Consider the following 27,897-nt stretch of genomic DNA (forward strand, 5'->3'; position numbering starts at 1 on the left):
TGTATAAATTAGTCCATTAAAAAAAATCAAAAATATGTTATATGCTTGAAAAAACTCAGCACTGCTTTTATAACTATCCTCTAGAATCACTGTATGAAAGATGATCTAATATACTCCAGCAGAAAGCAGAAAGAAAGAAAAGAAATCCCAAATAATAAATGAAACTGGAGGGTTCAAATAAGACTAATTCTACAAAATCAACAGTCAAATCACTGGGGAAGTTATAAATTACTGCAAATGTAAAATAATGACAACATTTATTAGGATAAAGTTTTAACTGTACCCTGTTCAAAGCATCAAGCACCAATGCGTGAGCTCCCTCCAGCAAACATTGGCTTTTAATAACTTTTAATGTAAGTGCAAAGGCAGCATCTCCCATATCTCTGGAAGAACCATTCTGGTGTTCATTCTTTGTACCTGAAACAGTGAAAAACAAGCTTCCTCAGGAACAGCAGATTTAGTATTCTCACTATTAACCCAGTATTATAATCAAATTGACACATAGGTTTTTATAAATGACTCAGAAGGCTTATTTCTCATCTTAGGACATTTTCAAAACATTGTAGTAACAGACTAGTGTTCCTCCAGGTTTACACTGGTGTGCATTATTGCATTTGAAAGGGTGATTTCACCATATGTTTGCTCACTGCTTACTGTGGAAATGTATAATCATGCCAAAGGTACGCTGCAATAAACTACTTTCTTGAGCTACAGGGTTTTCTTGGTGTTCCTGCTACCTCTTAGCAGGAACTTTAGAATGCCCCTTCCTTCTGAAAAGGAGACACTGTAAAGGAGCCATAAAGTAAGTGCCCTTTTTCCCTTGGCAGCACATCAGAGGACAGCTTTTAACCACAAACGACATAAGAGGAAGGTAAGTAAGGTAAGTACACACAAAAGAACACAGAATGGTCTTTGAGATTTAACTTTCTTGTAGCTATCAGCACTTGCAGGCAAGTGGCACTACAGATAGTAGTATAGAGAAATCCTTTAAAAGTCATGTCAGTATTCAATTTGATTACTATTTTGCTCAGAGTTTACTCTCTAATTAAACCTTCAAATTCCAACATATATTTTGTAGTTTTTGTTTCATTATTCTGTAGAAGGACCACACACCTAGGATCTTGGCAAAAAATCCTTATGTAAATGTTAAAATATATACATGAAGTCTTATTTCTCTTGTTTATTGAAAGAATTGGAAAGTAGTCTGATTATAACTCAAAAAACAGAAGGAAACAGACAACTTGAAATTATTCTGCATATTAGCCAAGTTACTGGTTTCAAAGTTTTAAGTTCTGTAATTATTCATTTAAAACTCCTAACAGACATTTACAAAAAGTTGTTCTGAAAAAAATGTAATACCCTCACGTCTATACTCTCACACTTAAGATCTTTAAGAAAACACTAGGGAAAAGCAACATATACAGCAGTAAATTGATAAAGAAGAGTTAAAGCTTTTCCCAAACTCCATTAATGGCATAAAAGAAAACAGAATACATTTTTTCCCACTGTAGATTTCCTTTAAATATTAATTTCTTTTTTTGGAAAAGGATTTCCTAAACTAGCTGGTCTGGGCTCTTTTTTGCTCTGGAAAATACTCTATTTTGTATCTTTGAATTAATGTCTGTATTTTTTGGTGTCAAGAGGTCCAATTCTGATGTTCCTTCTGAGAGACAGCATTAAAACAATTGCACTTTGCAGTACAATCATGCTGATGGAGTAATCACTATCACTATTTGCTCTCACTTAAGTTTATGTTGAAGGTACGCTATCTCACCAAAGATTTTACATAGACTTCCTGGATTCCTTAGCAGCAATGGAACTAAATCATCACTGATAGAATCAAGGGATTATCAGCAGTGATAATTTTGGTCTATTTCCTTCAATGCCTCAGAAGTTTTCCTCCATCCTGTATGTTCTTAAGGAGTTATAGAAGCTCTGTGTTAAATACAAAACTTGAGTTCATTTTCTGAAGTATCACAAAAGATTGTCTGACTAGATAAGAAAGACTAAAACCCAGCTATCAAATTATGTTCTCCGATTTAGTGAATGACTGGTGTAAACACCAATTATGTTTTCAGGTGACTTACCAGGCATCATAAAGTGTAAAAGGACTCGAAGTGCTTCTAGCTGTACAGAGAGTGATTTTTCATGTTTCTTCATGGCTTTTACAACTTCTGATGCAGCTACTGTCATTATATCCAGATGAGGGATACTGAAAATATTATTTATAAAACAAATAAAAAGAATGCATTTGTAATTTTTTTTATGTGTTTGCTTCCTCAATAAGCACTGTGTGATAGCCCTTTAGAACACTGCAAATTTGATTTTAGCTATGAAATGTAAATTAAGCTATGGTAATTTTCCTCTTCATAGCAAATATTTTATTTTAATGCCCTTCCATCAGTGCAGTATATGTCATCATCTCCATTCTATATCACTGAGAAGTAAACCTTCAATTCAATCTAAAAAAATAACATATGGTTCTAATCTTGAAGAAAAAGAAAGAAGCTAATATAATGTAGCTCAATGTAATTAGTTTTCCTAGAAATTAGTGGCCAAAGTAATTTACTGTTAGGGTAATATTCTTCTTTCATTTTATAATACTTATTATTCTTGTGAATGTCTATGGAAGCTTTGAGAATTTCTTCATTATAATATAATATTATTCATAAAAATTTCTGTGACTAAATCTGAGTCTGTCATTTTTTCACAGGTAGCTTACCATACACACAGGTCTTATGGAAAAGGCTAATGAAACTTGGCAAGACATTTGGAATCACATTTCCAGCCTGTATATTGACATTTACAAGTCACAAGTTAGTTCTCCATTAATTTGCTAGAATATTTGAAAAGCCAATACAAAAGTAATAGTAACACAATGTTTTTCTAACAACAGGCACTAATACTGGGGGAAATTGCTTAGCTCTAAACGGAATTAATGCAGTTAACAGGAGGGGCTAAACGGTCTATTCAAATTTCATTGTGCAAGAATCACAAAGGGCAGAACACAGAGCTTCCTGCCCGTATCCATCTGGGCTTACAAAATTCAGTGGCTTGAACAGGGCCATCAGCTTGGGGTCAATTTTAACTTAAGTGGAACGGTCAATAATTTAAATGTAATTGATTACAGCACTAAATCTCACATACTTTCACTTTGAAAGAAGTCATATTTTTATGTGTGTATTACCTTCCTTCAAAAACATGATTCAGTATTCCGCAGGCACTTTCAGCCACCTCAGGAGAATGAGGATATTTCCTCATTATGTCCAAAACATTCATGTGTATTCCTTTAGCCAAAAGTGTTTTCCTAATATTCTCTACAACACAAAATAACAAGCATCATTTAAGCTACAGTATGTATGTATAAATATACATATGTATACACACACACACACACACATACACACACACATCAAAAACATTGGCCAAAACAAAAATTTGCTCTAGTTTTTCATTTTACCTTTGTTCTCAAAAAAAAAAAAAAAAAACCATAACTACTAATTTATTTTCTATTTTTTGATTCTTTTTTCACCAAACATACACGTTATGAAAGCATATATTAGAACGGGAAAAGGTTTCAGCAGAAGCTGACTTGTGTTTGTATAGTATAGTTTGTAACCTAAATCATTAAAAATTCTAAAGTGTCTAATACGTTCAAACTCATCTACTGTTTTTATTTACACAAAGTTAACTTAAAGGAAGGAGAATGTACTGCTCTCTTTCATTTTAAAAAACATTTTATTCTTGTATTTTTTTCCTGAATTGCACTCTATTATCATGTAGGATAGGTAGAACTTCGTAACTTTCAAAAACCTGCTATCTTTCAAAATAAGGCTTCAAAAATGAAAGTAAATATTATCTTCCTCATATGGTCAGATGCCTCATATGACCAGATGATATTAATCTAATCTATTTAATTTGTTAACCCATTTTGTTTAAATTCAAATACCCAAATAGTAGCATGTGTTATAGCTATAACTATAACCAACAGAGTTCAGAGTGTAAATATTCTATGTTATTATGGTAACTACCACCAATTCCTGTTATTCCCAGTTCAGTACATTCATCTCAAATGGCTATTCAGGCAATACTATATTGTGCCAGAGGGTTTTACTATGTTTATTTATGTCTATTGTTTCTGGTGTAAAAACATTTATTAAAACAAAAAGGATTAAAAAAATTTATTAAAAAAAGGAAAAAAAAAAAAGACAAAATAAAAATTTGCTCTGAATTTCCAATGGGCATCAAGGTCCACTTGTCTGTTTCTTTTTGAAATGCCACTCCTTACATTCACTAGTGGTCAATCCAAACTTCGTTATAAAAGCACATGGAATATTATATTGTTACACTATGTATACGTTTATGAGATCTATTTCTCCATATAGGTACATTTTTTTTCCTCAAAAATAACTGTAAAGAAAGTCTTCATCGTTTCATTTTATGTATTTGGATGGCTCAGTAACCTAGTGATAAAATAATGCTTTCTCACCTAAAGAATGGTATTTAACTGCTAGTCTTTATCTTCCTATCTAGCCAGTGGTTTCCAATTTGCAGTCTACAAACCACTTGAGGTCCATAACCATTTCAAAGGGCTCTGGGAAGGGTATTTAAGAAAAGAAAATCAACTGCCAGTAGGTTTAAATAGTCTACACAAGGGTCCACATCTCCACTGAAAAACTTTGGGGGGGGGGGTCTGCAAATTGAAAAAAGTTAGGAAACCAGGTTAGGGATACAATCAGGACTAAAGCAATCTCAAAAACTGTTATGCACATGCTTAACTTTCTACATGATTTGATACACTGAAGCCAACAGGACTGCTCAAATCTCTGATATTAAGCAAGAAAGTAATATTTGGCAGGCCGTAATCCTCACTCATGAGAGTTTCAACAAATTGTGCTCTTAATGAAATTCAAACATAGTGATAAATATTTAAACAAGCGTACAAAGAGAACACTCTTTCCACGTCTCCTGCTTCAAAAAATAGCAATTGCGACACATGAGCTGGCAAAGAGCTCTTTACTTCCAGATACTTTCTTTGCTACTTGCTAACAATACCTTTTTCTGAGCATGGAACAGACTTCCTATTAAATACAACTGCATAATATTTTAACCATAGGGAACACTGTGCTCACACAACAGCACACTTTTAATAGTCTCTAATATCACAACAATAACTTTCTGCTGAATTGGAAAACGAAAATAATTAAATTCTCTTACCATTTTGTTGTGACAAAATTGCTAAGGTACCAGCAGCTGCTTGAAACACTTCTTTTGAAGAGGAATGCATCAGCATGGACAGCATCACTTCCCTGTCTATTGGGAACCTTTCATAAAGAGAAACAAATCACTGCACAGTGACTGTACGATGGCAGTTACTTCACACCTGTAGTTCAGTTTCCTAAAAAGGTACTAACATAATTAAATAAGCAACATAATTAAATTTTCAGATGATTGTACTTCGCTTCTAGCATTTTGCCAAGGCACAACCTGACAGAAAGACCTTTATAAACAATGTGTATTAGCCTGCTCTCAGTCTTCTTGGAATTACACCTCCTGATGACTTGAGATTCAGAAAAGCATACAGAACAGACTTATTAAGCTCTGAGAAAGAATTCAAGTGAAATGAAATTCTGTTTTATTCATGTCTATGTTCTCCCTGATGAGGCAGCACTCCTCCTACTATATCCTGCCACCAGTACAAGCTGGGGGCTGACGTGCTGGAAAGCAGCTCTGCAGAGAAGGACCTGGGAGTGCTGGTGGATGACAAGTTGACTATGAGCCAGCAATGTGCCCTTGAGGCCAGAAAGGCCAATGGTCTCCTGGGGTGCATTACGAAGAGTGTTGCCAGCAGGTTGAGGAAGGTGATCCTGCCCCTCTACTCAGCCCTGGGAAGGCCTCATCTCGAGTACTGTGTCCAGTTCTGGGCTCCCCAGTACAAGGGAGACGTGGAGCTACTGGAGAGAGTCAAGCATAGGGGTACAAAGATGATCAGAGGGCTGGAGCACCTGCCCTATGAGGAACGGCTGCGAGAGCTGGGCCTCTTCAGCCTGGGGAAGAGAAGACTGAGGGGGGATCTGATCAATGTGTACAAGTACCTGAAGGGAGGGTGTCAAGGGGACGGGGACAAACTCTTGTCAGTTGTCCCATGTGACAGGACAAGAGGCGATGGGCACAAACTGAACCACAGGAAGTTCCGCCTGACCGTGAGGGGGAATTTCTTCCCTGGGAGAGTGACGGAGCACTGGCACAGGTTGCCCGGAGAGGTTGTGGAGTCTCCCTCTCTGGAGATATTCAAGGCCCACCTGGATGCAACCCTGTCTAACATGCTCTAGGTGACCCTGCTTGAACAGGGGCATCGGACTAGACAATCTCCAGAAGTCCCTTCCAACCTTACTGTTTCTATGATTTGTGGGGAAATGAGCATTACTTTTCCGTACATCCTGCCTGATGTCTTAATCTTCACTATTTTCCCTACTCTTTACATCCTATCTTTGTTGAAACTGAAGAGGAAACTCTTTGTGAACTGTACCTATTAGACTGTGTCCTGACTCCATATTAAAATACTCAGAATTTTGTCTCAGTCAAGGTTAGAATGCTTTTCACAGAAGATACTTTTGTAAGTGTGGTTGATGGCCATGCCCTTCTTGACGTATCAGAAAAGAAGAAAGAAAAATAAAAATAATTGAAACATGAGACTCCATATGGCCTAATAATAGGCTTCCATTTTTTTCTCATATCTAAAAAATATAGTTCAGGATATTAATACTGACTGGTTATCTCCATCTCCAATCTTCTCATGAAGGTTGCATTGATATAGAAACAGATTTTTCAAAGCCCAACATGCAGCCTCCTAATTTTAAAACAAGAGAAAACAAAAAGATTAAGAAAATATTTCTTCAGAATATCAAAAATATTTTTAAAAGCTTTAAATAATTTCACTGTTTTTCAGTCCATTGCAAAGGTACAAAAGTCAAAACAGATTCAAAATACTGGTTCCATCACAATTACTCAAGTTGCTTCGTGCAGGAATAGAATGAGCTGCAGTGTATCTTACTCATTATATCTGTGATAGGCCTGAGTTATGAGTATGTGCCACATTCTCATTATTTGATTTTCATTTTGATACCTATTCTAGGCTGAGATTAATTCTTCTGTGGATGGGCCTGTGTTTTGCTGCTCTATAGAGAAATATGAATAGACAACAAGCTTTTAGATGGCTAAAGTTACAGGTAATAAGTTTCAACTAGCTAAGTACATTTGATCCAGAGGAGTAACTGAAACCAGTGAAGGTGAATAAATGTGGGAATGACAAATATTGATCCTAAATCTAATCCATCCTTGTCTGTATGAAGACATTTGAGAGAAAATTATGTTGCTAAACATTTTTTAACATACAATGTAGTCTTTCTATATCCACTGAGAAATTCTTACCAGTACATCAGTGTTTTTTCGATGCTGTTCTAACGCTTTGTAACAGGCTTCCAACCAGCATAATTTTTCTTCGTCCTCCTCTTCTTTTTTTTCCTCTAAGTCTCGATTTAGGAATATTGTTTCAGCTTGAAATACAAAATATTTACAATAAGTTCTTAATGTGAACATAAAACACTTATGATTCAACCTTTCCCTAGTCATGGAGGTGATCACACTGCCTATGTGCGTAAGTCAGCTGAAGACTTTTCCAAAGTAAATGGGGTGTGGATCTGAGCAACTTTGAAGTTGCTAGGAGAAAAATATTTAGTGCCAAGAAGTGCAGTAATTCAGAAGAAATCATTTCATAGTTGTGATTTTCAGCACTTAAGAAAAAAATAAGGTATCAACACTAACATGTTACCTAAGTTTACCAGAACGTATGCCACTTTCTAGTATCTGCTATTTTTTGGAGTTTTACATAACATTTTTACTGACTTCAGCCTGAAACAACTACCCAGACTCTAAGACAACCAGGTCTTCAGCTTTTTGCCACTAGTTAACTAACTTTTCTTTCAAAATAGTGCCTGGAGGGTATACAAGGAAAAGTTTAAACCTTAAAGTTGATTACAGAATTCAAACACAAGCATTGCTTTGCAATTGCTAAAAACTGCCACAGCACAATGAGTACCATCATAAACAGCAATCCCAGCATGAAACTAGCATTGCTATCTCTAGAGATACTATATTAAGGAGGGATTATTCACTATTTGCCTACAAACAAACAGGTTGCTTTGTTAGGATCCATCAGTATAATGCAGCAGCTCTGAACACTGTGAAGTTGATGTAGGGTATGTGGTATGAGCAAAAGTATGTCACAGTAAAACAACAAATGGTAAGAATGTAGAAAATCACCAGTATGAAAATATAAATCTGTCCATTTATTCATAATGCAATTTGTCAATGCATTTAGGAAGGAATTTACTCACTGAGAAGAGCTAAACAAGTGAGAGCTGCAGCCTGTAACTTCGCATTTTCAGAATATGTTTTAACAGCCTTCACAATGACTTCTGGAACCTTATGCAATACTAGAATATTGAAAAAATTTCCTGAAAATAGATGAAAATATTAAACGAATATAAACATATATCTCGACCTTTATACATTTATCTTACACATAAATTTCTGAGCACACAAGACACTAACTTTATCTGTAGTAGATATTAGACTTGTTATTACATGGTCGAACAATATCTATTTGTGGAAAAAAGAGATCAAGGAAAAACAAACTTGGGATCTAAATTTTATGGGTTTTTTTTTTTCCTAATACATGCAAAAGCACCCTGGAGAAGATGGTACAGAAGACGGAGGTTTAGTACAAAATGAAGTGTTCACCATCAAAATAACAAAGATACAGTCAATGTATCATTTGCAGATTTCCTGCCAGGAAGTAAATGGAGTTCTGATCTTGAATTCCTGTAGAAATTTGACTGATCCTATCAAGGAAGTGGTTTAATCCTGTTTTGCCCTTTAGTTTTGTGCTCTTCACTAATTAGATCAAGGCCGTCACTATAAATATGGAGTAAATACATTTCGGAACAGTATAAAGAATTACCTTTTGATGATGAATCTATTTAAAGCACAGTTTTTACCATAGCCTCTGCAGTATTTTATATTGTAGGTTGAATATAAGCAATATTGCAAAAAGTAAACAAATGAAAATAACTTCCCCATTTGTGGTGAAAACAATCGTCATGCATAAAATAATACAGCAGTACTAACTTTGTAAAATATAGCTTGATAGCTATGTTTTCTATTTTGATATTCATTTTTTGTAATTCTTAATGAGTAGAAGTGAGAATCACATTAGCAACATGGAAGGTCAAATTAATATCTGGATCAGTGTTTCTCAAACCCTTTAGATAAGGTGAGAAATTAAGCAGTCTAAAATCGACTATATTTAGGCACCAAATACAAACTAGGCAAAAAAATACAATTTCATGCATGAGAAAAGCTATTCTCATTTATTTCCTCCAGATCTGGTCTTGAGCCTTACAGGTGCTGACTACACTGAATGTCTAGATCTTTCATTGGAGGTAAGTACCTCTCCCAGTGTTTAACAATTTAGTCTTACTAGCCCAAATCAACAGAGCACTTAAGAACATGCTTTACGGCAAGTCCTTTACAGATTCATCATTTGTGTAAAATCTTGGCCTTGACATCATTATGAATGCAACTGGAGACTGTATTTTTCTCCTTGCCCTGTAGTAGAGTGGTAGTGTTAGCAGCATCACTGTTTCTTGCTGTATTTCGTTGGAAATTATATGTTTGTGTAAACATATTACTTATCTCACATAAATTAAGATTCTTAAGCTACGTGATGAGTAATTTTGCTGGGCATGTGGCTGGTGAAACAGGTATCAGTCAGTTAAAATTCTGCTGATAGTCAAATCTAGGATAGTCATTACCAGATTAGCAAGAATACATGGCTAGCATCTACACACTAGCAGATGCTGACTTTACCATTTCACTGCTTGTTAACTCAGGTTTAGGAAGACAGTGGTTATCAGAATAATTTGAGAAGCCACATCAGCTACATGGAAATCTTCCCGACTATTCCACTCATACGATTGACAGAGCATTTCACACCCATTTCCCTGTCTGTGTGGTGCTGTGGACAGCGTACACAGTCTCTCTTCTTCCCATACCCCTCCTTAAGAGGGACTACACAGTCTCTCTCCTATTCCCATACCCCTTCTGAAGTTCTTTATCAAACGGAAGGGCATCTGTTATGCTATAAGAAGAAACAGGTATTACGGCTGCTATATGGCCACTAGTGTTTACAGGTAAGTAAGCATGTATGACAAATGCATGTTTCACTGTCCAGTCTGACTGAGGCCATGAAACCAGGCTGGTATGCACCTGGGCAAGATCGAGGCATGTCAGCAGAGTTGCTGTGTCCCCATAAGTGCTTGGTAGCCCTGTCTATCTTCAGTTGACCCTGTTTTTGAGACCATTCATGGTTAATATCACCTCTTGCCAAAAAGCTGCAAACCACCTCAGCAGCCACAATTTCTTGAAATATTTATTTGGCTTTCTCAAGGCAAACAGGAAGTTGCTCTGGGCTGCACTCAAGTTTGATTTGTGTCCTCTACAGTATTTGCATGAAGAAGGGAAACAGATGGTGACAGGATGGGACAGATTCGATCAAGGAGAGTCATGCACCGGTCCCAGAATCTGCAACTGCTTTGGGCCACCATCTACAGGAGCCAGGAAGTTCCAGGCTTTGGTGGATTTCCTGAGGAAGAACTTGCCATGTAGTGTAGGCTGTTCTGGCTGCTAATTACCACCTTTTTGTGTGCAGCAGGGAAAGAAGCATATTTATTGTTGTCTGCACTTCCTTTAATGTGGTCCTTGGCAACTGGCCAGGTCATCATCTTACAGCAGAAAGAGACAGCACAGAGTTGGGAAGAGGCACAACAAAGTCATATTCGACATTGCCATCATTTCTATCGATACGATGCTAGCCCATGTCATCCCAGACAGCCAAAGTCCTTTTCCCAAGTAAAGGGAAGTCCAGGAACCAGTGCTTCTTTCATTGCTACAGCACAAGGGGCCCATGACAAGCATCGTAGGTGGGTAAGAATGCAATGTAGGTCTTTGAAGGTAAATGTATCACAAGGAGAAAGAACAGGGTCTTGGAGAACATCACCTCCCAGATAATTCTGGAGTACCAATTGTTTCTCACACATGCAGCATTATCACTTCAGAAAAGAAATCCCAGAACGAATTTTCTCCCATTCTATAGTAACCGTAGAAAGTAAGCTTTGCAGATTGATCGATCCCATTCTAATCTTGTGCTTCTTTTGTCTGCTTTTCTTTTTCTTTTTTTTTTCACTCTAGGCTTTTATGGCAGCTTCTACCATTGGTATTACTGCTTCACACAAAAGTATTTCAAGTCAATTTGGCCAAGTGTTACCTCAATACATTTATATCATTAGAAACATGAAGCTGTATACTTCACTGACAATTAACTGGAAAAATAATTCTCTTGTTGCTCTGGAATAGTAATTCTCTTGTTGCCAGTAACTTGTTGCCAGTAGTTCTAACTTCTATACAGTTAAAGCAAGCAAAGTATAAACAACTTTGTGAACTTACCCAATGTAAGTTTCTGCAACAAACAGCAACTCACTTCCTGAACTGTTTCACTATTGGGGAAATTTTTCATCATTTCCACTATAACATTGTAGCAACGAACATTTCCAGACATGAGCACTTCAACATTGCTGGCTAAAAAAAGAAATAGTAACAAAAACCGCTACTGAGAAAAAAATACATGGTGATTGGGTTCTAATATATGATTTCTTTAAATACATTTATGTAGAAATGTTTGATGGACCTGTGTTTCAGTTTTACCTTTGACATTTTTTTCTCAGTACTGCCACAGAAGACATTCATGACTACCAATAGATGGAAATAACTCATCAAGTTCATAGTTTGTACTAACATTTATGGATTTGTTCCACTCTACAGCATGCCATGTAACATAAGCCTTCCCACAAACCATTCTTATGTAATGTCTTTCTTAAAGGTGAATGAAGAATTTTACAAATACTAATTCAGTCTTATAAATAGTGTTTCTAACATCACTGTGATCAAGTAAGTATTTCAAGTATTCCAGTAATACTTCGGTAAATCAAGTATCTCTGTAATATTCCCGGGGCATACAGCTAACAAAAAAACTAGACATTCTGACTTGCATTTATTTGTTTTAACTACATTTGCTTCTCTGAGTTTTCTTACTTTTTGAGGGAACAAGTTAGCAAGTTACCCTTCTGCCTCAAATTAGTTTTGCCATATGCCTATTGTATAATGAGGGTATAGAAATATTCATTTAATGCTCCTGCAGTATTCTGCAAGTCATTATGGATTCTGTATTTACCTCTCACTATGCAGGCTAAATACAGAAGCCAACAAAATATTCACATGGATTAGTAAAAAGAGAGAATGCATCATCTCCCACTGAGCTCAGAGACCCTGAATATAGTAATTTAAGACAAAATAGCATCATGGTAGTTAAAAACACAGTAAATAAAACTATCTTAATCTTGTAGTATACCATCCCAGGGTATGATACAAAATATGAACCAAAGTTCATATTGGAAAAATCCTGGCCCCAATGAATGAATGGAGTCTCCAAGGGAGTCAGGATTGCTATCTGAGATCTATTCTGATCTTTGCTACAAACTTTCTTAACTGCCTTTTCAACAGCTTGGCTTTTCCGTATACAAAGCAAGGGGAACAGTCACAACTGTATTATTAAAACTAATTAGTCCTTTTAAAGCAGCATAAGATCTTCAAAGCAATATACCTCTGAAGACTAAATAAAAATAATGATACCCAGTAAGTTGAAAAAGTTAGTTCTGAGTGAGAAGGATATCTGAAGCATTCTGTTTGTTAATCAATTCCAGTGCTTTAGGATGTCACTGATTTGTTAATATCATTCTCAAATGAAAAACATCTTTTACTTTAAAGGTATGTTTCATAAAACAATTTTGCATCAATTCACAGTAGGTTATCACTTCACAGTGATAATTATAAACATATTCAAACATTCAGAAGACACTAAAATAGTTTACTACAGAGAGAACAATTAAGTGTATGCTTAAATTCTGCAGGAACTGAACAGTGTTAGGTTTGTAGGGGGCCACCATCTCCTAGGACTAGTTAATGAAAAGGAGATGCAATGGGGGTCTCTTATTCTTAATCACCAAAAGCTGGTCTTCTCAGCTCTCAAACTAATCAAGAATCTGAGTGCTCCATGTGGTGATTCATCCCACCTTCTCTTAGAGTAAGGTGAAATTTCCTCTGGAGGTACCTGTTTCTGCCCACCAAATACAGAAGAATCCTGGCTGACTGTGTAGGATTAACCGCTTAGATAGCTAACATTAGATGACTCACCACCCACCCATGGCCTCTGAAGGACAGCTAGGCAGCAAACAATTTTCTTATTCCATCAAAACTTCTCAGATTTAAAAAGTACTCTTGTACTGCATAGAGATAAACTCTCACCCTTCAAGTTTCTCATGACATACAAGCTAGAATAAAGCCTAGGTATGTCTTAGTGAAAGAAGACATATTGAGGTATAAATCCTCGGTGTGCCTCATCTGGAAAAGAAATAAGCACTTCAGGATATGGCTAGACAAAGGCTTTACTATTGGATAAGCTACAGTGCGAACTTACAGTGAATGACTTCCCCATGGTGGCTTTAAAGAAATAAATTTTCCTATGCGTATTGTGAGATGGCCAGAGCAAGCATATAAACACTGACAAGGCTAGCCTACCTTTGCACATTCATGCACAAGCTATCATAGATACCACAGAATGGTAAGGTTGGAAGGGACCTCCGGAGATAATCTAGTCCATCCCTCAGCATAGTCTGTACGGGGATTCAACCCGTGACCTTGGCATTAGCAGCACCAACTGAGCTAAAACTGCCCCCAAACAAAAACAAAAGCTATCTTTGCTTCTCTATTTTCAATCTTCCATACAGAAACGAGAGTACTAACTCCCAAACAAATTCCTACTTTGGATATAAATACTGACAAGTCTTTGTTGTGTCCTCTTCTTGGAGTTGTTACATATTTTATTAGTAACTACCTTTTGAAAAAAGAATTTAAAATATAGCATCCTTTTCCTTAGAAAATGGCAGCAACGTCTGGGCTAAGGTCAATTTACTTCTGGCTTGAGGATTACTTGTTTAACACAAACTGGAACAGCTGGAAGTTTCAGAAAGAGAAACTGAAAAAAAAGTTTTGAGTCTGATGCAAAGTAGGAAATTGCAGTTCAGTTCTTGTTTTGTGGCATGAACTGAGCCAGAACAGTTCCTATGGAGCTGACAGAATGTATGAGCCAGGCTGTGTGAGGATTCGCTTCTGCCAAGAGTGTAACAACAGTATGTATCTCACAGAAGAGAAGGAGAGCAGGATTCTGCTTGCTGAAATTGTGACTACCTGGAAGAAGCTGACAACAGATGCCTTTATGTCAACAAGATTACACAGCAAATCAACAAATAGGCACAGATCATCAAGGGCATATCTCAAGATCTGATTTTGCCCAGACCACTGTTATCAGAGAGCGAGACATAATGAAGAACAGGGAGACAGGGAGAGGTGTCTTGAGTACAGACACCTTTTTATAGCCCTGGCCATCGGATTTGCATGGTCTGTTTTCCCCTTGTGGATAGCCTCTGCCAACAATGTCTGCCTTAACCTCTTTTCTAGCCTTTTTCAAGTAAAAGAACTCCAAAAAGCAGAGCAAGGACTTGTACTTTGACCTCTAACCATCATGAAGATCTTAGTCACATAATACTTTGAGGCAGAAGAAAGTCTCTCTCTCTGTTTCTTATGACAGATTTCATCCTCACTAGAATGGCAGAATATAAAAATTTCCCACAAAAAATTACAAATCAGTATTTCCCAAAGAAAACAGGCAGGTGATTTGTCTGTAACTCACAACCAATCTTATTGCAAGGGTGCTCCCTTTGTCAAAAAGTTGCAGCACTGCCTACATCTTATCTTTAGAGAGGCTTGGAATTTTTTTCATTAATATAGAAAGAAATCACAGACTGAGTAAGCTGATGCAAGCTATGGGAAGCGAATAACTGAAAATGACTTCCAATAACAGACTTACATGGACCAGCTAAGGAATGCAATGAATGAAGTGCAGGAAGAATCACCTCTTCTTTCTCTGGAAATTCTTTAAATATTTTCAATATGATCATATGATCTTTGCTTTCAATAAATTCAGTCAGCTGCTCTTCTGGAACTAAATTGAAAAACAAGAGAGATACAGCATGCTTTGAGGAAATAATGCATATTCTGGTACAATCTAAGAAAACACAATTGATTTCATAAAGTCTCCTTATATTTATTTTCCATTTCACAGAAAGTAAAGTACTATCTATATGTATCTCCTTCCACAGTTAAGACTCTTTCTTAAAAACTGAGTTACTCTATAGAAGCCTTTCTCTACCCTATGTTTTATGTAGCCATTCTGACTTTTAAATGCTTCCTTGTGAATCAATACTTAAAAAGATGTAATTTGGTCTTCTTCACAGAATGAGTATCAGATATTCCCCATTAAGATGGTGTATAAATGAAAGATAGGCTAAGCATAAAGCAAAAACAACTTGATGGAATTCTGTTCTGTATATTTTATGATATTATTTCATTTTTCAGTTTCTTTCTATATGGAGTTCTTTCCATAAAGACTACAGTCATGCTTTAATAAAATTTTACATTTACTGTAATAATGCCTTAATATTTTTTCATCTCTGTTCCCTGTCATTTGGGCTGTCATAACTGTGTGGCCGTGCAGTGAACCAGATAAGGGAAATGATCCAAATTAAAAAGGAGCCCCAATCTTTCAATCTTTTTTTTTTTTTTGAGTAGAATCATTTCCTGAATCTAGATCACAATAAGGCTAGGTAAACATTCATGTTTATCTGAGAAGGTGTCTTAGAGTCAGGAAAAAATCACCAGGTGGTGCCTAGGAACTTGTTACAATAGCATGACCATCAAGAAGAAGGTAGGTGTGCAGGCCTGTATCCTGAACAGTCTACGCATCTGTAAAAAGCATGCACAGAAAATTTAAGAAGCTCACACCCTCATGGAGACTGAAGAGAAAATACAGCAGGACAGAAGCATTAAGGAAGAGTGGAATGGGGGAAGCAAAGCAGAAGATGATTCCAGGCACAGATGGGTGTGAGAAAGACTTAGAAAAGAAGCAGAATAAAATGGTGCCAGACAGAATAAATCTGATGAATTGGAGGTTATCTTTGAAGCAAAGGAGGACAGCTGGCTTGGTGGGAGTGCTAGAACCTCTCAATATTTATTTTGAAACAAGAAACTCCAATGCAAAGCAAGGCTGCTATAACAGGATTTCTGCCCATCACTCACACAGTTCCTGTAAATCCTCCAGAAATTCAAAATATGGTGACTTCATTCTTCAGAAGAAACACAGGAATATTGTACAGTTACATACTTGTATGTTTCAACAGTGTCAGGATCAAAAGCTGAATCATACATTTTTCTAAAGTGAGAAAGTTTTGGTTGGTCTGAGACTTGCGTACACCTTAGCGGCCATACTAAAATTTACTAGTCTGTACACAACCACCTTTTTTTTTTTCAACAACTAAAATCAAATGTTACTACTCTACTCCAGCATCATTGACTAACTTTGAATCTCATATTTCTGGTTAACTCTGGAGACAGACATGCAGGTACATCTTCATTTTTAAAAAATATTCATTGTTCTAATTTAGATAATTTATGATATGTCTAGGAAAACCTATTTTATGCCAACTTATTTGAAGACTGAGATATACAAAACAGAATTTACAATGTAAAGTATTCATTCTTTGCAGTTAGGCATCTGCAATCCCCTTCCAACCTACGTATTTTTCTGACTGAATAACCACAAAATACAAATACCTTTCTCAAAAAGCTTGTGTAATGCTTTACATCCATGTTGCTGGATCTCCTCATTTTTAGGGAAGGTCTGCATGGCATGAAATACCAAGGAAAACACATCCACCTCGTCCTCCAAGAGCAGGAAAGCAATTACATCTGAATAGAAGAAGAGATTACGTGTTGCAGGGATTTGTTCTCAACATTTATAGTGAAACACCGTACTTAACCATTAGGATTCTAAATTCTTTAATACTATCTTTAAAATTTATTACTGTCTTTAAAAAATTATTATCAAAGCATGCATAGTCTAGAAAATTTCATTGTCATTCATGACAATTTTTCAAATTTATATCAACAGCATATAATATTCATAATACCTGCTCCAGCATTTCAGCTGCAACTGATTTTTTTTCTTCTTTTTTTAAGAGAGGATCTTCTATGCTGCTATCATCCTGCATTGGCCTTTTAGCTCCAACTAAAGACTGGAGCTAATAGACTATAATTAAAGTTAATAGACAGACAAAATAAAGAATACTTAGGAGGGTTCTGATAAAGTACAATTTCAAATATTTTTCTTAAGATATCGGAAATGAGAGTTTGAGTGTGGTTAATCAGTTACTGTGAAGAACAACAGCACTCAGGAATAAACTATTATGGAATATCCAGTCAACAGCTTAGGACCCTTACGATGCCTGACAATGAAAAGAAAGAAGCTGCTGCTTACGGTCACTCACTAATAGTATATTTTGCTATTATTGATACACACATTATTGATACACAGTGCAATGCCTTACGAGACCTGTATTATCCAGCTTCAACTGATAAAGTTAGGAATACAGTCTAAGCTAGTCCTCTAAGATCTCTACAGCTGAAAGAGAGGAAAGTTGATTCAAGAGGTAATCAATCTTATCATAAAATAGGCAAATAAATATCATGAATCATCCTCTGAAAGTTACTGTCTCACTTTACTGCCTGCAGCAGAAGCTTGGACAGACAGCTTAGCTTTGACTGCCTAAGGTCGAATCTACCCCGAAGCTTGCAGATAAGGCTGATTCCAAAGACTGTTAGAGTCAATGGAACACATTCCTAATTAAAGAGTAATATATTGCAATATCATATGCTAGCTAGAATCAAACTATCAGAATGTTTCCTTTAGCAACTCTCTTTAATTTCAACAGAAGATCAAGAAACTCAGTACCATGCAAAACATTCTCAGCACCTGGTAAGATCTGCTCTCTGCAGAGCAGAATAACAGATATATGGCAGAGAGAATTTACTGTTTTCAGAAATACTAGCCATGAGTAAAAGTAGCAAGTCAGAATGTCACCAAGTTTACACTTTAATAATAAAAAATAAAGCCTTACTTATTTTATTTAACTATGGAGCAAGTAATTGTGTCTATGTTAATAACAAGTCGGCATAAATAATGGGTCATGTTCTTCACAGCCTTGCAGTTTGAGGAATCATTTCTACCTGGGTAAAAGAGGTGTAAAACAATCCTGTTTTGACTTTTGTATACAAGTTCAAATGACCTTACAGAGTAAAAGAGAGAAAAAGATCTGGTCCAATATATACAATCACACACTTCACATGACAATTCTGTGTTTTAAAAGTTTAGACAAAAGAGGAAGGTAAAATACACCATACCTGACACAAGGAGTAGATTTAATGCTTTCAGTCCTATTGCTGAGAGATTTGCATTTCCTTTGTGGATTGTAAGCATTTTAAGAATCTGACTAAAATTAAAAAAAAAAAAGAAAAAAGAAAAAGGAAAAGGTATTGTGGCTAAAGAAATGATTATATTTATAAAATTTTATCATACATTTAATTAAAAAATAGAAATATTTAAAGAAATCAGCAACAATTTTTTAAACTCATTTTTGTTCTTACTCTCCATTCATTTTCTCAAACTTTTTCAGACTGTGTTTTTTCAATTTACTAATTAAATATCTTCTGGTATTTTAACAATTTTTATACTTCATAAAAATAGTGATGTATAATTTATCAATCTTACTTTTACTTAACTTTTAATTATATATACATCTATATTTAATTCTAAAGGAGGCAAGTCTCATTCAGGATGGAACTACTGTACAGAGAAAGCGACAGTGTAGCTTTCAGCTGACACCAGCTGAATGCAGCTGACAGTGGACAGTACGGGATTGTTTTGTTTGCTGCAGGAGTTAGGTTACAGTCAACGAATGATCCAGGGTTCGCTGGAACAGAAAAGGTAGTTTCCCAGTTAAAGAACCTGAATAGCGTTGCAGAATTCTACCTAGGTTTCTGCAATAGAGCCTCATGTGACGCTGGACAAATCACTTAAAAGAAACTTTTCCCAGACTGACAATTGAACACTCCTTATTTTTTGGGTGGCCCAGCTTGAGACCCCTGGGTATTGCTCTCTGAAATGCTGCAACCAATGTCAATCAAAGCTGAATTTTTAAACATAAAGAGCCACATAATGCTAAGCACACTAAAAAAAAAATCTCCAGTACACATATCAAACTGGACACCCAAAATCAGTTCTTAATTTTAACATCACTCTCTCTTTCTTCAAACTACCAAACATTGGCCACATATCTATAACATCTTCTCATTAAATAAAGTTTTTGAAAACTCTAGACAACACTGATGATCACTTAGAAAAGCTGAGAAGAAAGTTAATAGGCTGGTTTTCAGAGAGCATATAGAAGACACACTGAATGATGAAGATGACACAGAAAATACATAAGCTCTGGTTTTGCACTGAATGAAACATGGGTCCCCCAAAATATTATCATGTAATTAAAAACTTAACAAAAAATGCATAGGCTCACTCAAAAGATGACAAGAAGCTTTCAACTTTTCATTTTCATGACTTTGGAGAACTTAACTTTGCATCTCAGCATTTTCAAATGGAGGGGTCTTTGTATGGATAATATAAAAATAAAAATGGATTGTGCAATAGTTTGCAATTAATACATATCCATGACCTTTCTTAAAAAACAAAAAGCAGCATTCAAAGTTTCATCCAAATTTCACTCCCTAGCTCTGGCAGTGATGTTGCGTATCACTGCAATTTTTTTTTGGTCTGCCTACTATATTATTTCTACTTTTAATCTCCTCTGTTGTAGCACTAGTGTTGTGGCTGTGATGACCAAAGTACACACAAAAAGCAAAGTCAGATGGGAGATACAGTATCTTTTATCTTTTGAAAGCTAGGAGATGGCCAATTTTTTTCTAACTGTATCAGTCTAATAAAAGACATACTGTCTGTTCATATAAACTATGCCTTGCTTACATCCTTAAGTGCTTATGTCTACAAAACTACTCTGAAATCTATGGATTAGGCAGAATGCTGTATGTGGGGTGATCTTAAGAAGGGAAAATAAAATTCAGTTAAATATGGGAGGGAGAGTTGTGTGGGTTTTTTTGAACTAAGAAGAGATACCTCATTCAACCTTCTGTATGCACACTTTGGATTTATTATATATACATCCACATACAAGGATGGATGTTGGCATTTGAGTTCTTTGTCCTGAGGCAAATTCCTGGCCCAGCATGCAGCTCGGACGCACGGACTAAGTAGCAGGGTGATAAATCAAAGAAATTAAAAAGCCATGCTAACCAAGCTGGTAGAGTAGCTAAACAGACACTCTTAAATGTGCTTTAACTTCCTGATTAAAGTGTTGTAGTCTTAAGTATTTCTAATGTAACATAATCCTTATTGTGTGGTTGCAGGGGTGTGCATGCATGTATACAAGTGCAGGAACTGTACACTGGATCAAGATTTCTTTACTTCACTTTTTAAGAAGCAGTGGCTTTGACATGTTTATTCCTTACACCCTTTGTGGATTAAAAAAAAAAAAAAAAAAAAAAAAGAGTCATACTATTCTCTGAAGCCATTAAATGTCTCTCCTTTGTCCACCAAAAACTCAACATTTCTGCTATGGGGACAGAGCACTATTGGTGAGGGAGCACTGCATCTGCTTTGAGCATACAGCATTTTATAGAGGGTGAAGTGCCGATATATGAACAACAACAGCTGGCTCAGTACACTACACAGTAAATAATCACACACTAAGGCACATATAATATAAAGAGGAAATTCGCTACATATGCCCTCCCATTTCAAGCATAATCAAGAGTGAGGAAGTGAAACACTTAATATCTCATCTATTATGTGAAAGTTTAACGTAACAGATTACAAAGTCTAATGAAATTGCTTTGAGCTGTAGAAAGAATACAAATACACTGAGGGAATTTCCTTCCCTCATCCTCAAAGTGACAGTGGCTTTTTGAATTACTTACTACACTATCAGTCAAGAACACCTAGATCAATACCAAACTATCGTTTGTAAGTATGACTGTAATGGGTGAAACTGGCTCATACTTGAGAGAAAGAAGACAAATGCTTATTTCTAGCTTAGGATTTCTGTTCTCCTAAAATATACAGTTATATCATACAACAAAAGTAGAAATCTCTTGTAAATAAAATGACATTTTCTCCTCTACCGTAACCATTTGCTGCCTGGCTACAAACACAGCATGTGTTCAATACAGTATAGATACATCACAGTACTTGTTCCTCCCACCTGTGAGGAATTTGAGATATAATTTAGCTGCCTTGCTTTGTCTTTGACACTGACATTAATGCTGGAGCCTTCTCAACCACTAAGAAAAAGCTTCCCCCCAGCAAGGAAAACTGCCAAGATGTCAGACAGGCAAACATGGTTGGCTACAGTATTAGTAGCAGGAAGGAATGGCATACAGCAATGTTTGCATCTGATCTGCTCTTTCACTTCCTGTAGCAAAGGTTTGGCTTGAAGAGGATTTTCTGTTCAATCGCTCACACTGTGCGGGCTCTGGGGAGACTATAGGAAAGCTCCTCACAATGTAGTTCTTCTGGGACCCTCTTCAGCCAATGGAGAGAGAAGTGCATGTTCAGATCACAATTTGTTCCAGGATAAACTACAAAAGAGATGGCATAAAACATTCTCTGGAGGTAATAGTGTCCATTGACTTCGGGGTAGTTGATGTGACTAGTTTAAACACCTAACTTTTAGACAACTAAAATTAGGTGTGATGAATAACCTTCCTGTGGATTTACATTATTTTTAGGCTTGTGGATACAATGCATCAGATTTGGAATGAAAGCACAGAAGAAACTCCATGCAATACTGCACCTGTCTATTAAAACACAACACCTTGATAATCACAGAATCACTGAGGTTGTCAGAGACCTCTGGAGATCATCTTGTCCAACCTCCCTGCTCAAAGTAGGGTCAACCAGAGCAGGTTGCTCAGGGCCATGTCCAGTCAGGTTTTATTATCTGCAAGCATTGAGATTTCATAACCTCTGTGGGCAACCTGTTTAAGTGTTTGACCAACCTCACACTAAAAAAGTTTTTTTTTTATGTTTAAATGTAATTTCCTATATTTCAGTTTATGCCTTTCGCCTCTTGTCCTGTCACAGACCACCAATAAGAGATGAGTTCCATTTTCCATTTGCATGAGTCCTCTCTTCTCAAGGCTGAAAACCCCACAAAAATCTTTAATCATTTAGAAGCTGTTGTAATAGATTTATATAGTATCTTTCATTGCATATACACACTGTCATGATACCCAAGCATTCTGGAAGACTCTTCATATACAATGTACTTACTGGTGAACACCCAGTACTTCCCAGTCCTTCCCAACATCCTTAGGAGTTATGTTCTGTAGAGTACTTGGACAAACTTCTATTAATTTACAAAGAAGTGACCAACTCACCTGTAAAATAGAAATGTAGCTATTTTAATTCTATATGGAACTTAAATGTTGTCTTCTAATGTTCTTGCCTTTTGGAAGACACATTCTAATGTTATCTAGCTAAATAAGGGATAATGAGTTAACACTAGACAAGATAAAGGACATAAGAAGTTAAAAGACAGAGATAAAACAGATGTGTTAATGACCCTCAGTGCATTGTTTGTAGGAACACATCACCCGCGACATACTTCAACATTGTCTGAGGCTGCAGGACACAATTAACAGTCAGAAGAGATGCTGACAGAGAAATGTATCACATCTGACATCGTATGTCATCATGGGCCAGGGAAAATCACAGATCAATCTACTACTACAGCTGCTCCAGTTTAACTCCAAATTATAAGGGGAAAGGATGGATTTTTAAGGGGGTACCTTGATTTAATGGGGATGATGTAACTGAACAATACTATATTCCGGCCATTCATCCTCAATCCTGTGTAGTTTCAAAACTTAATGAAAGCAGTGAAAGTCTTGAGATTACAAGGAATGAAAGATAAACCAGTGCCAACAAAAACAGCATGTTTTCTTAATAACTACCCACGCTAGCCTATGCAATTGCCTTTATTTTCACATATCTGTAAATAATTCCAAAACTGAAAAAAGGCTCCTTGGTCTTTCATGTTGGAGAAATCTGTTTCCCCTAGTTCTTCCTCCCTGCTTCCCCTGCTCTCCCTCCTTAATGCTGAAGTAATGCTCTTTATTATTAAGAAAGCCTGCTAAGTCTTTGATGTGTAGGCTCGCAAAAGTGAATGAGCTTTAGTGATGATAATCATAGTTAGCAAAATCTGTACAAAGAATTAACTGATGAGTGAAAAATCCTGTTGTCTTGAAAGATAGGAAATGAACTGAGAAATGCCAAAAGTAAAGACAAAGCAGATTTTACAAAAAGGAATTAAAACAAAGTTTCCCTAGCCACATAAATAAAAAGAGAACAAATTAAGTGGAAGGGGGGTCAAGGCAGGACGTAACCTAGGTATGGCTTAAAAGCTAAATGTATAATTATATCAGTTTTCAGAAGAAGAGTTAGGTAAAGCAAAAGGGTCATGACAGGACAGCCAGCAACAACAGGAATGTAAATGGCTACCTCCAAAGCACTGAACTGCAAAGTTCATAGAAACTGCATGACCTCTAATCTTTCTGAATGACTACATACATGAAATTGCAGGTCTGGGAGTGTAAAGGCTCCCACGGAAGACTACAGACGAGTAACGACATCTTTCATGACAACTTTGTTGAGTGTATTTAAAAGGTGATGCAGCTGCCGGGGGACTGGAATTCTGCTTCTGTATTTCAAATACTTGGTCACTGGGGCTATGTTCACACTATCTTCAGCACCTCTGCTTAAATTTGCAGAGCCAAATGTTTCAAGCCAATTATACCCTTAATGTTTGCAGAAGCAGAGCTTGACCATAAGGCAATTTCCATGCTCTTCTCTTCCTGGACAGCAAGTTGTTTTACTCCAGATGAGACTGCAAACCAATAAACAGATACTATGGACATCTGGGGACTGTGTATTCGAGTCCTACAAATCATAGTTGCAAAGACTAATCTTAGTGACCATTAATCCTCCCAAAGATGGTCAAATAGAGTTGCCTAATTTTCCATATTCTGAGCAAACCACAATTTATTAGTGACATGCAAAGAGGTATAAATTTCAAACCTGCACAGTAAAGACATTGTAGAAGTGACCATTCATACATGTATACATACATGTATACATTTTGGCAAAGGTTGTATTTTAAAAGTCCACTTCCTTGTTCCCTAACTGCTTTTGTAAAATATAGAACCTGATGAAAATTACTTTAACCACTTTCAAAAAGTCATTTTTAACTGTAAATATTCCTTACAAAATTTATATTTCTACTACACATTTTTATTTGGGTTGTCACAACTCTAAGTGTTGACAAATATTTACAAGAATTGTGGATGCAGAAAAGACAAAAGCAAACACATGACCTGGTGACATGAGGCCTACTTTACCATATTAAAATCACAGCCTGAGATTACAGATAGTTTATTACTTGTTTAATAATAATACAATAAAGTAAGGATCCATTAAATATCAGAGAGCCTAAAGTCTACAAGGAAAGCAAAAAAAAAAAAAAAAAAAAAAGTTCTTAAAACACTTAAAGCCAGGCCCTATACACAGGAACAGTTGGTGGCAGCACTGAAACTCTGTGGCTATTGAATCAGCCCCTTCTCATTTCTAGCACACAGCGAATTTATACTGCATTAGCTCACACCTTCTGTGTGAGACAATAAAGCTCTGCTGACAGCTCTTTACTGAAGTGTAAACATGTTTTGCTTTATACTGAACTGCTCCAATCACTGCCAGGCAGTAACTGCAGAAAGAAACTACCATATTTACTTAAAAGATATCTATTTTACTTTAAGGCACTATTGACCTTCCAGTCCAGTACCTTCCTACTTGTAAAGAAGTTTGCAAGGTTTGTATCTGTAGTTTGACTTGCACTGACACTTCCAACATTGATCTAGGAAGTTCAGTGGAACAGCAGCACAAGATGCTTTGTAACCAGCTAAGCAGAGGAGGGAAAGGCAATTCTCACCTCAGATACTGCTCTTACTGTGTTGATTTTCTTATATGAGTCAGTTTATTATAATGCCAAAAGCAAAAGAGACTACTGGCTGATTATCCAATTTGTTCAACAAAAAGTATTTAGTAATATAAAGAGACTGCATCAAAATCAGGACTACATTTCTCCCTCTTTGACATAAAATGAGACTTGTATATTCATACGGACTGTAAATGAATCACAGCGGATGAAGCAAGGAAGACAATAATATACTGTGGATTTTTGCAAATAGTGTAACAGAAAGTGAAGGGATAGCTGTCTATGGCATTTTATGAGGAACAAGATTTGGACTTTGCACTGGTTATGAATTTGGCAATCGTATACAATGTAGTAACATAAAGGTACTCCCAAAACTTCTAAAGAGAAGCACTGTGAGATTGCAAAGGTAGGCAGAGAGAAGATTAAAAATGGTTTTAAAAATCTGCATTAAATCATGTAAGAGGAATGTTAACACATCTAAAGAAAAATTCAACAGTCACTATCTTCCTTATGTATTTCCGAGAGTTCCACACAGTCATTTCAGAGCCACTCCTAGTTGCAACTGGATTTCATATTTTGCACTTTCTAGTCTAAACTTCTGGACAGTAATTTTGTAAATTGTTACATGCATAATATGTTTTATTCCCCCTAAACTGATTATGTATCCTTCTGTATTTCTTAGCGATCTGACAATTGAATAGTAAAATAAGTTAAAACTTCAGACTTTGCACAGATATTTTAGTGTTCAAAAGAAAATTGAGAAGACTATTACCAGTATAATCATTGCACACGACAGGCAGGAATACAATTTCATATTTTAATCTGAATTTTATGTTTGTGATCTCTAGCTAAGGTCTATTAGCTTAGGAAATATGCTTTTAAATAATACTATTATCTAGGAGACTTTTGTGACATAATTTATGGTTTGTTTTCTAGTGAATAGAAAACAAATAAGAGATGCCAAAAATGCTGTAATCATACAAATTTGTTTAATGAAAAAGCAAGCAAGTTGCACAGAGATCTGCAGTTTATAAACAGCCTTTGCACTTAACAGTCATAAATTTAATATATGCATGCCAGGAAGGAGCCGTTTCATATGACAACCTGGCAGCAGCACCGTAAGTACGACATGGGCTCGCAGATGTGCCACAGCTAATCTAAACGGGCAGGGGCAAGTCGGGGGAGCAGGCAAGCAGACCACACACTGCATAACCTCCTCTTAGCTAACAGAAAAGTTATTCCCCCCTAAAAATACAGGGGCTGGTGCCACTCTCTCTTAGGACAGCGCTACGTATGTCTGAGTTCATATTACATCATTCTGCATTTCAAAAGTCAGTTCAACATCGGCGAAGTTTAATACCATCACATCGAGAATATATTAGGTAATATTTGCAATTGATAACTCAGGCAACACTGTATTCGCACTGCTCGGTTTCACTGTATTTTCTTGTCTAAACAGGGATACAAGGAACAGCCTCAGCGCCGGGCTGGGGCGGCACCCCGCCAACGAGCGGGCAGCCCCGCGTCCCCCACACACCGGCGGCGTGCCAAGCAGCGGCGCCAACGACGGCAGCCTGCTTAAAGCCACGAAAACATAAAAATACGGAGGGGGAAAAAAAAAAACTAGCAGTAACTTTTATTCCAGGAAAGGACGGAGGGGCTCGGCCTGTCCGGAGCGCACCGGGGCGGCGCAGAGGCGCCTCAACCCGCTGCTTCCCCCCGACTTCGCCCTGCCGGAGGGCGGCCCCGGCCCGGCCCGGCCCCGGCCCCGGCCCCGGCCTAGCCCCGGCCCGGCCCCGGCCCAGCCCCGGCCCAGCCCCGGCCCCAGCCCCGGCCCCGGCCCCGGCCCCGGCCCCGGCCGCGCCGCCTCACGCCGGACCCTCCCGGCCGCGGCGCCCCCTGGCGGCGCGGCGCGGCGCGGCGCGGCCCCGCCGTTACCTGCTGCACGCCCGCCGCTCCCGCGTACAGGTCGGCCACCAGCAGCACCGGCACGTGGACGTTTCTGCCCTGGAAGAGCCTGGGCGCTGCGGGACGGCGGGAGAGGCCGCGTTAGCGCCCGCCGCCGCCGCCGCCGCCGCCGCGGGGGGCAGCGCGGCCCGCCGCGCCTTACCGCTCTGCCGGGCCGCCAGCTCCAGCAGGTCGCTCAGGGTCTGCACCAGCGTCTCCAGCCGCTTCCTCTCCTGTACGTTTTGGAGCCGCACCACCAGCTTGCTCAGGGCTTGCTCCTCCCTCGCCGCCGCCGCCGCCGCCGCCTCCCGGTCCTCGGGGCCGGCGCTGGCCATGGCCGCCCCGCTGCCCCTCCTCGGCGGCGCCTCGCCCCATGCGCGGCCCGCGAGCTGCGGCCGCGCTGCGCTCCCGCCGCCGCCGGCCCCCGCGCCCGCAGCGCCGCCCGGCCGGCGTCACCCGGCTATTCCGAGCCGCCGCCGGCGCCCGCCCCTCCCGCCGCGCCGCCCCTCGCCGCGGCCGGCGGCGCCAGCGCGGGCGGCCCCGCCGCCCCCAGGGGGCGCCCGCGGCGCCCTGGCCGGAGCCCGCGGAGGGGCGGGGCCGAGCCCTTTCCGGTGAGTGACAGCCCCGTTGCCCAGTAGAGTGGCAGAGCTGCGGCGTCGGCTCCGCCCCGTCGCCCGTCCTCGCTATATAAAGCGGCTGGGGTGTG

General features: G+C 38.1%; 1 protein-coding gene across 5 annotated transcripts in view; it reads right to left on the reverse strand.

Moving 5' to 3' along the window:
- The window catches only part of LRRK2 (leucine rich repeat kinase 2), a 71,650-nt gene extending 44,105 nt beyond the window's left edge, over nucleotides 1-27,545 (reverse strand). For all 5 annotated transcript variants that reach the window (XR_009959250.1, XM_062582438.1, XM_062582429.1 and 2 more), the window contains exons 1-14: nucleotides 27,355-27,545; nucleotides 27,183-27,268; nucleotides 22,526-22,632; nucleotides 18,529-18,617; nucleotides 16,903-17,037; nucleotides 15,101-15,235; nucleotides 11,566-11,697; nucleotides 8,397-8,516; nucleotides 7,432-7,556; nucleotides 6,771-6,850; nucleotides 5,218-5,324; nucleotides 3,188-3,317; nucleotides 2,088-2,212; nucleotides 284-417 (exon numbers count right to left, since the gene is read on the reverse strand). Coding sequence is in view for 4 of the 5 variants with exons in the window: in XM_062582438.1 (XP_062438422.1) it covers nucleotides 284-417; nucleotides 2,088-2,212; nucleotides 3,188-3,317; nucleotides 5,218-5,324; nucleotides 6,771-6,850; nucleotides 7,432-7,556; nucleotides 8,397-8,516; nucleotides 11,566-11,697; nucleotides 15,101-15,235; nucleotides 16,903-17,037; nucleotides 18,529-18,617; nucleotides 22,526-22,632; nucleotides 27,183-27,268; nucleotides 27,355-27,526 (1,677 nt within the window). In the remaining variant the exon portion in view is untranslated. The remainder of the gene's footprint in view (nucleotides 1-283; nucleotides 418-2,087; nucleotides 2,213-3,187; nucleotides 3,318-5,217; nucleotides 5,325-6,770; nucleotides 6,851-7,431; nucleotides 7,557-8,396; nucleotides 8,517-11,565; nucleotides 11,698-15,100; nucleotides 15,236-16,902; nucleotides 17,038-18,528; nucleotides 18,618-22,525; nucleotides 22,633-27,182; nucleotides 27,269-27,354) is intronic.
- Nucleotides 27,546-27,897: the final 352 nt, after the last annotated feature.

Source organism: Rhea pennata, chromosome 1 (genome assembly GCF_028389875.1).
Source record: "Rhea pennata isolate bPtePen1 chromosome 1, bPtePen1.pri, whole genome shotgun sequence".
In the NCBI taxonomy this organism is placed as follows: Eukaryota; Metazoa; Chordata; class Aves; order Rheiformes; family Rheidae; genus Rhea; species Rhea pennata.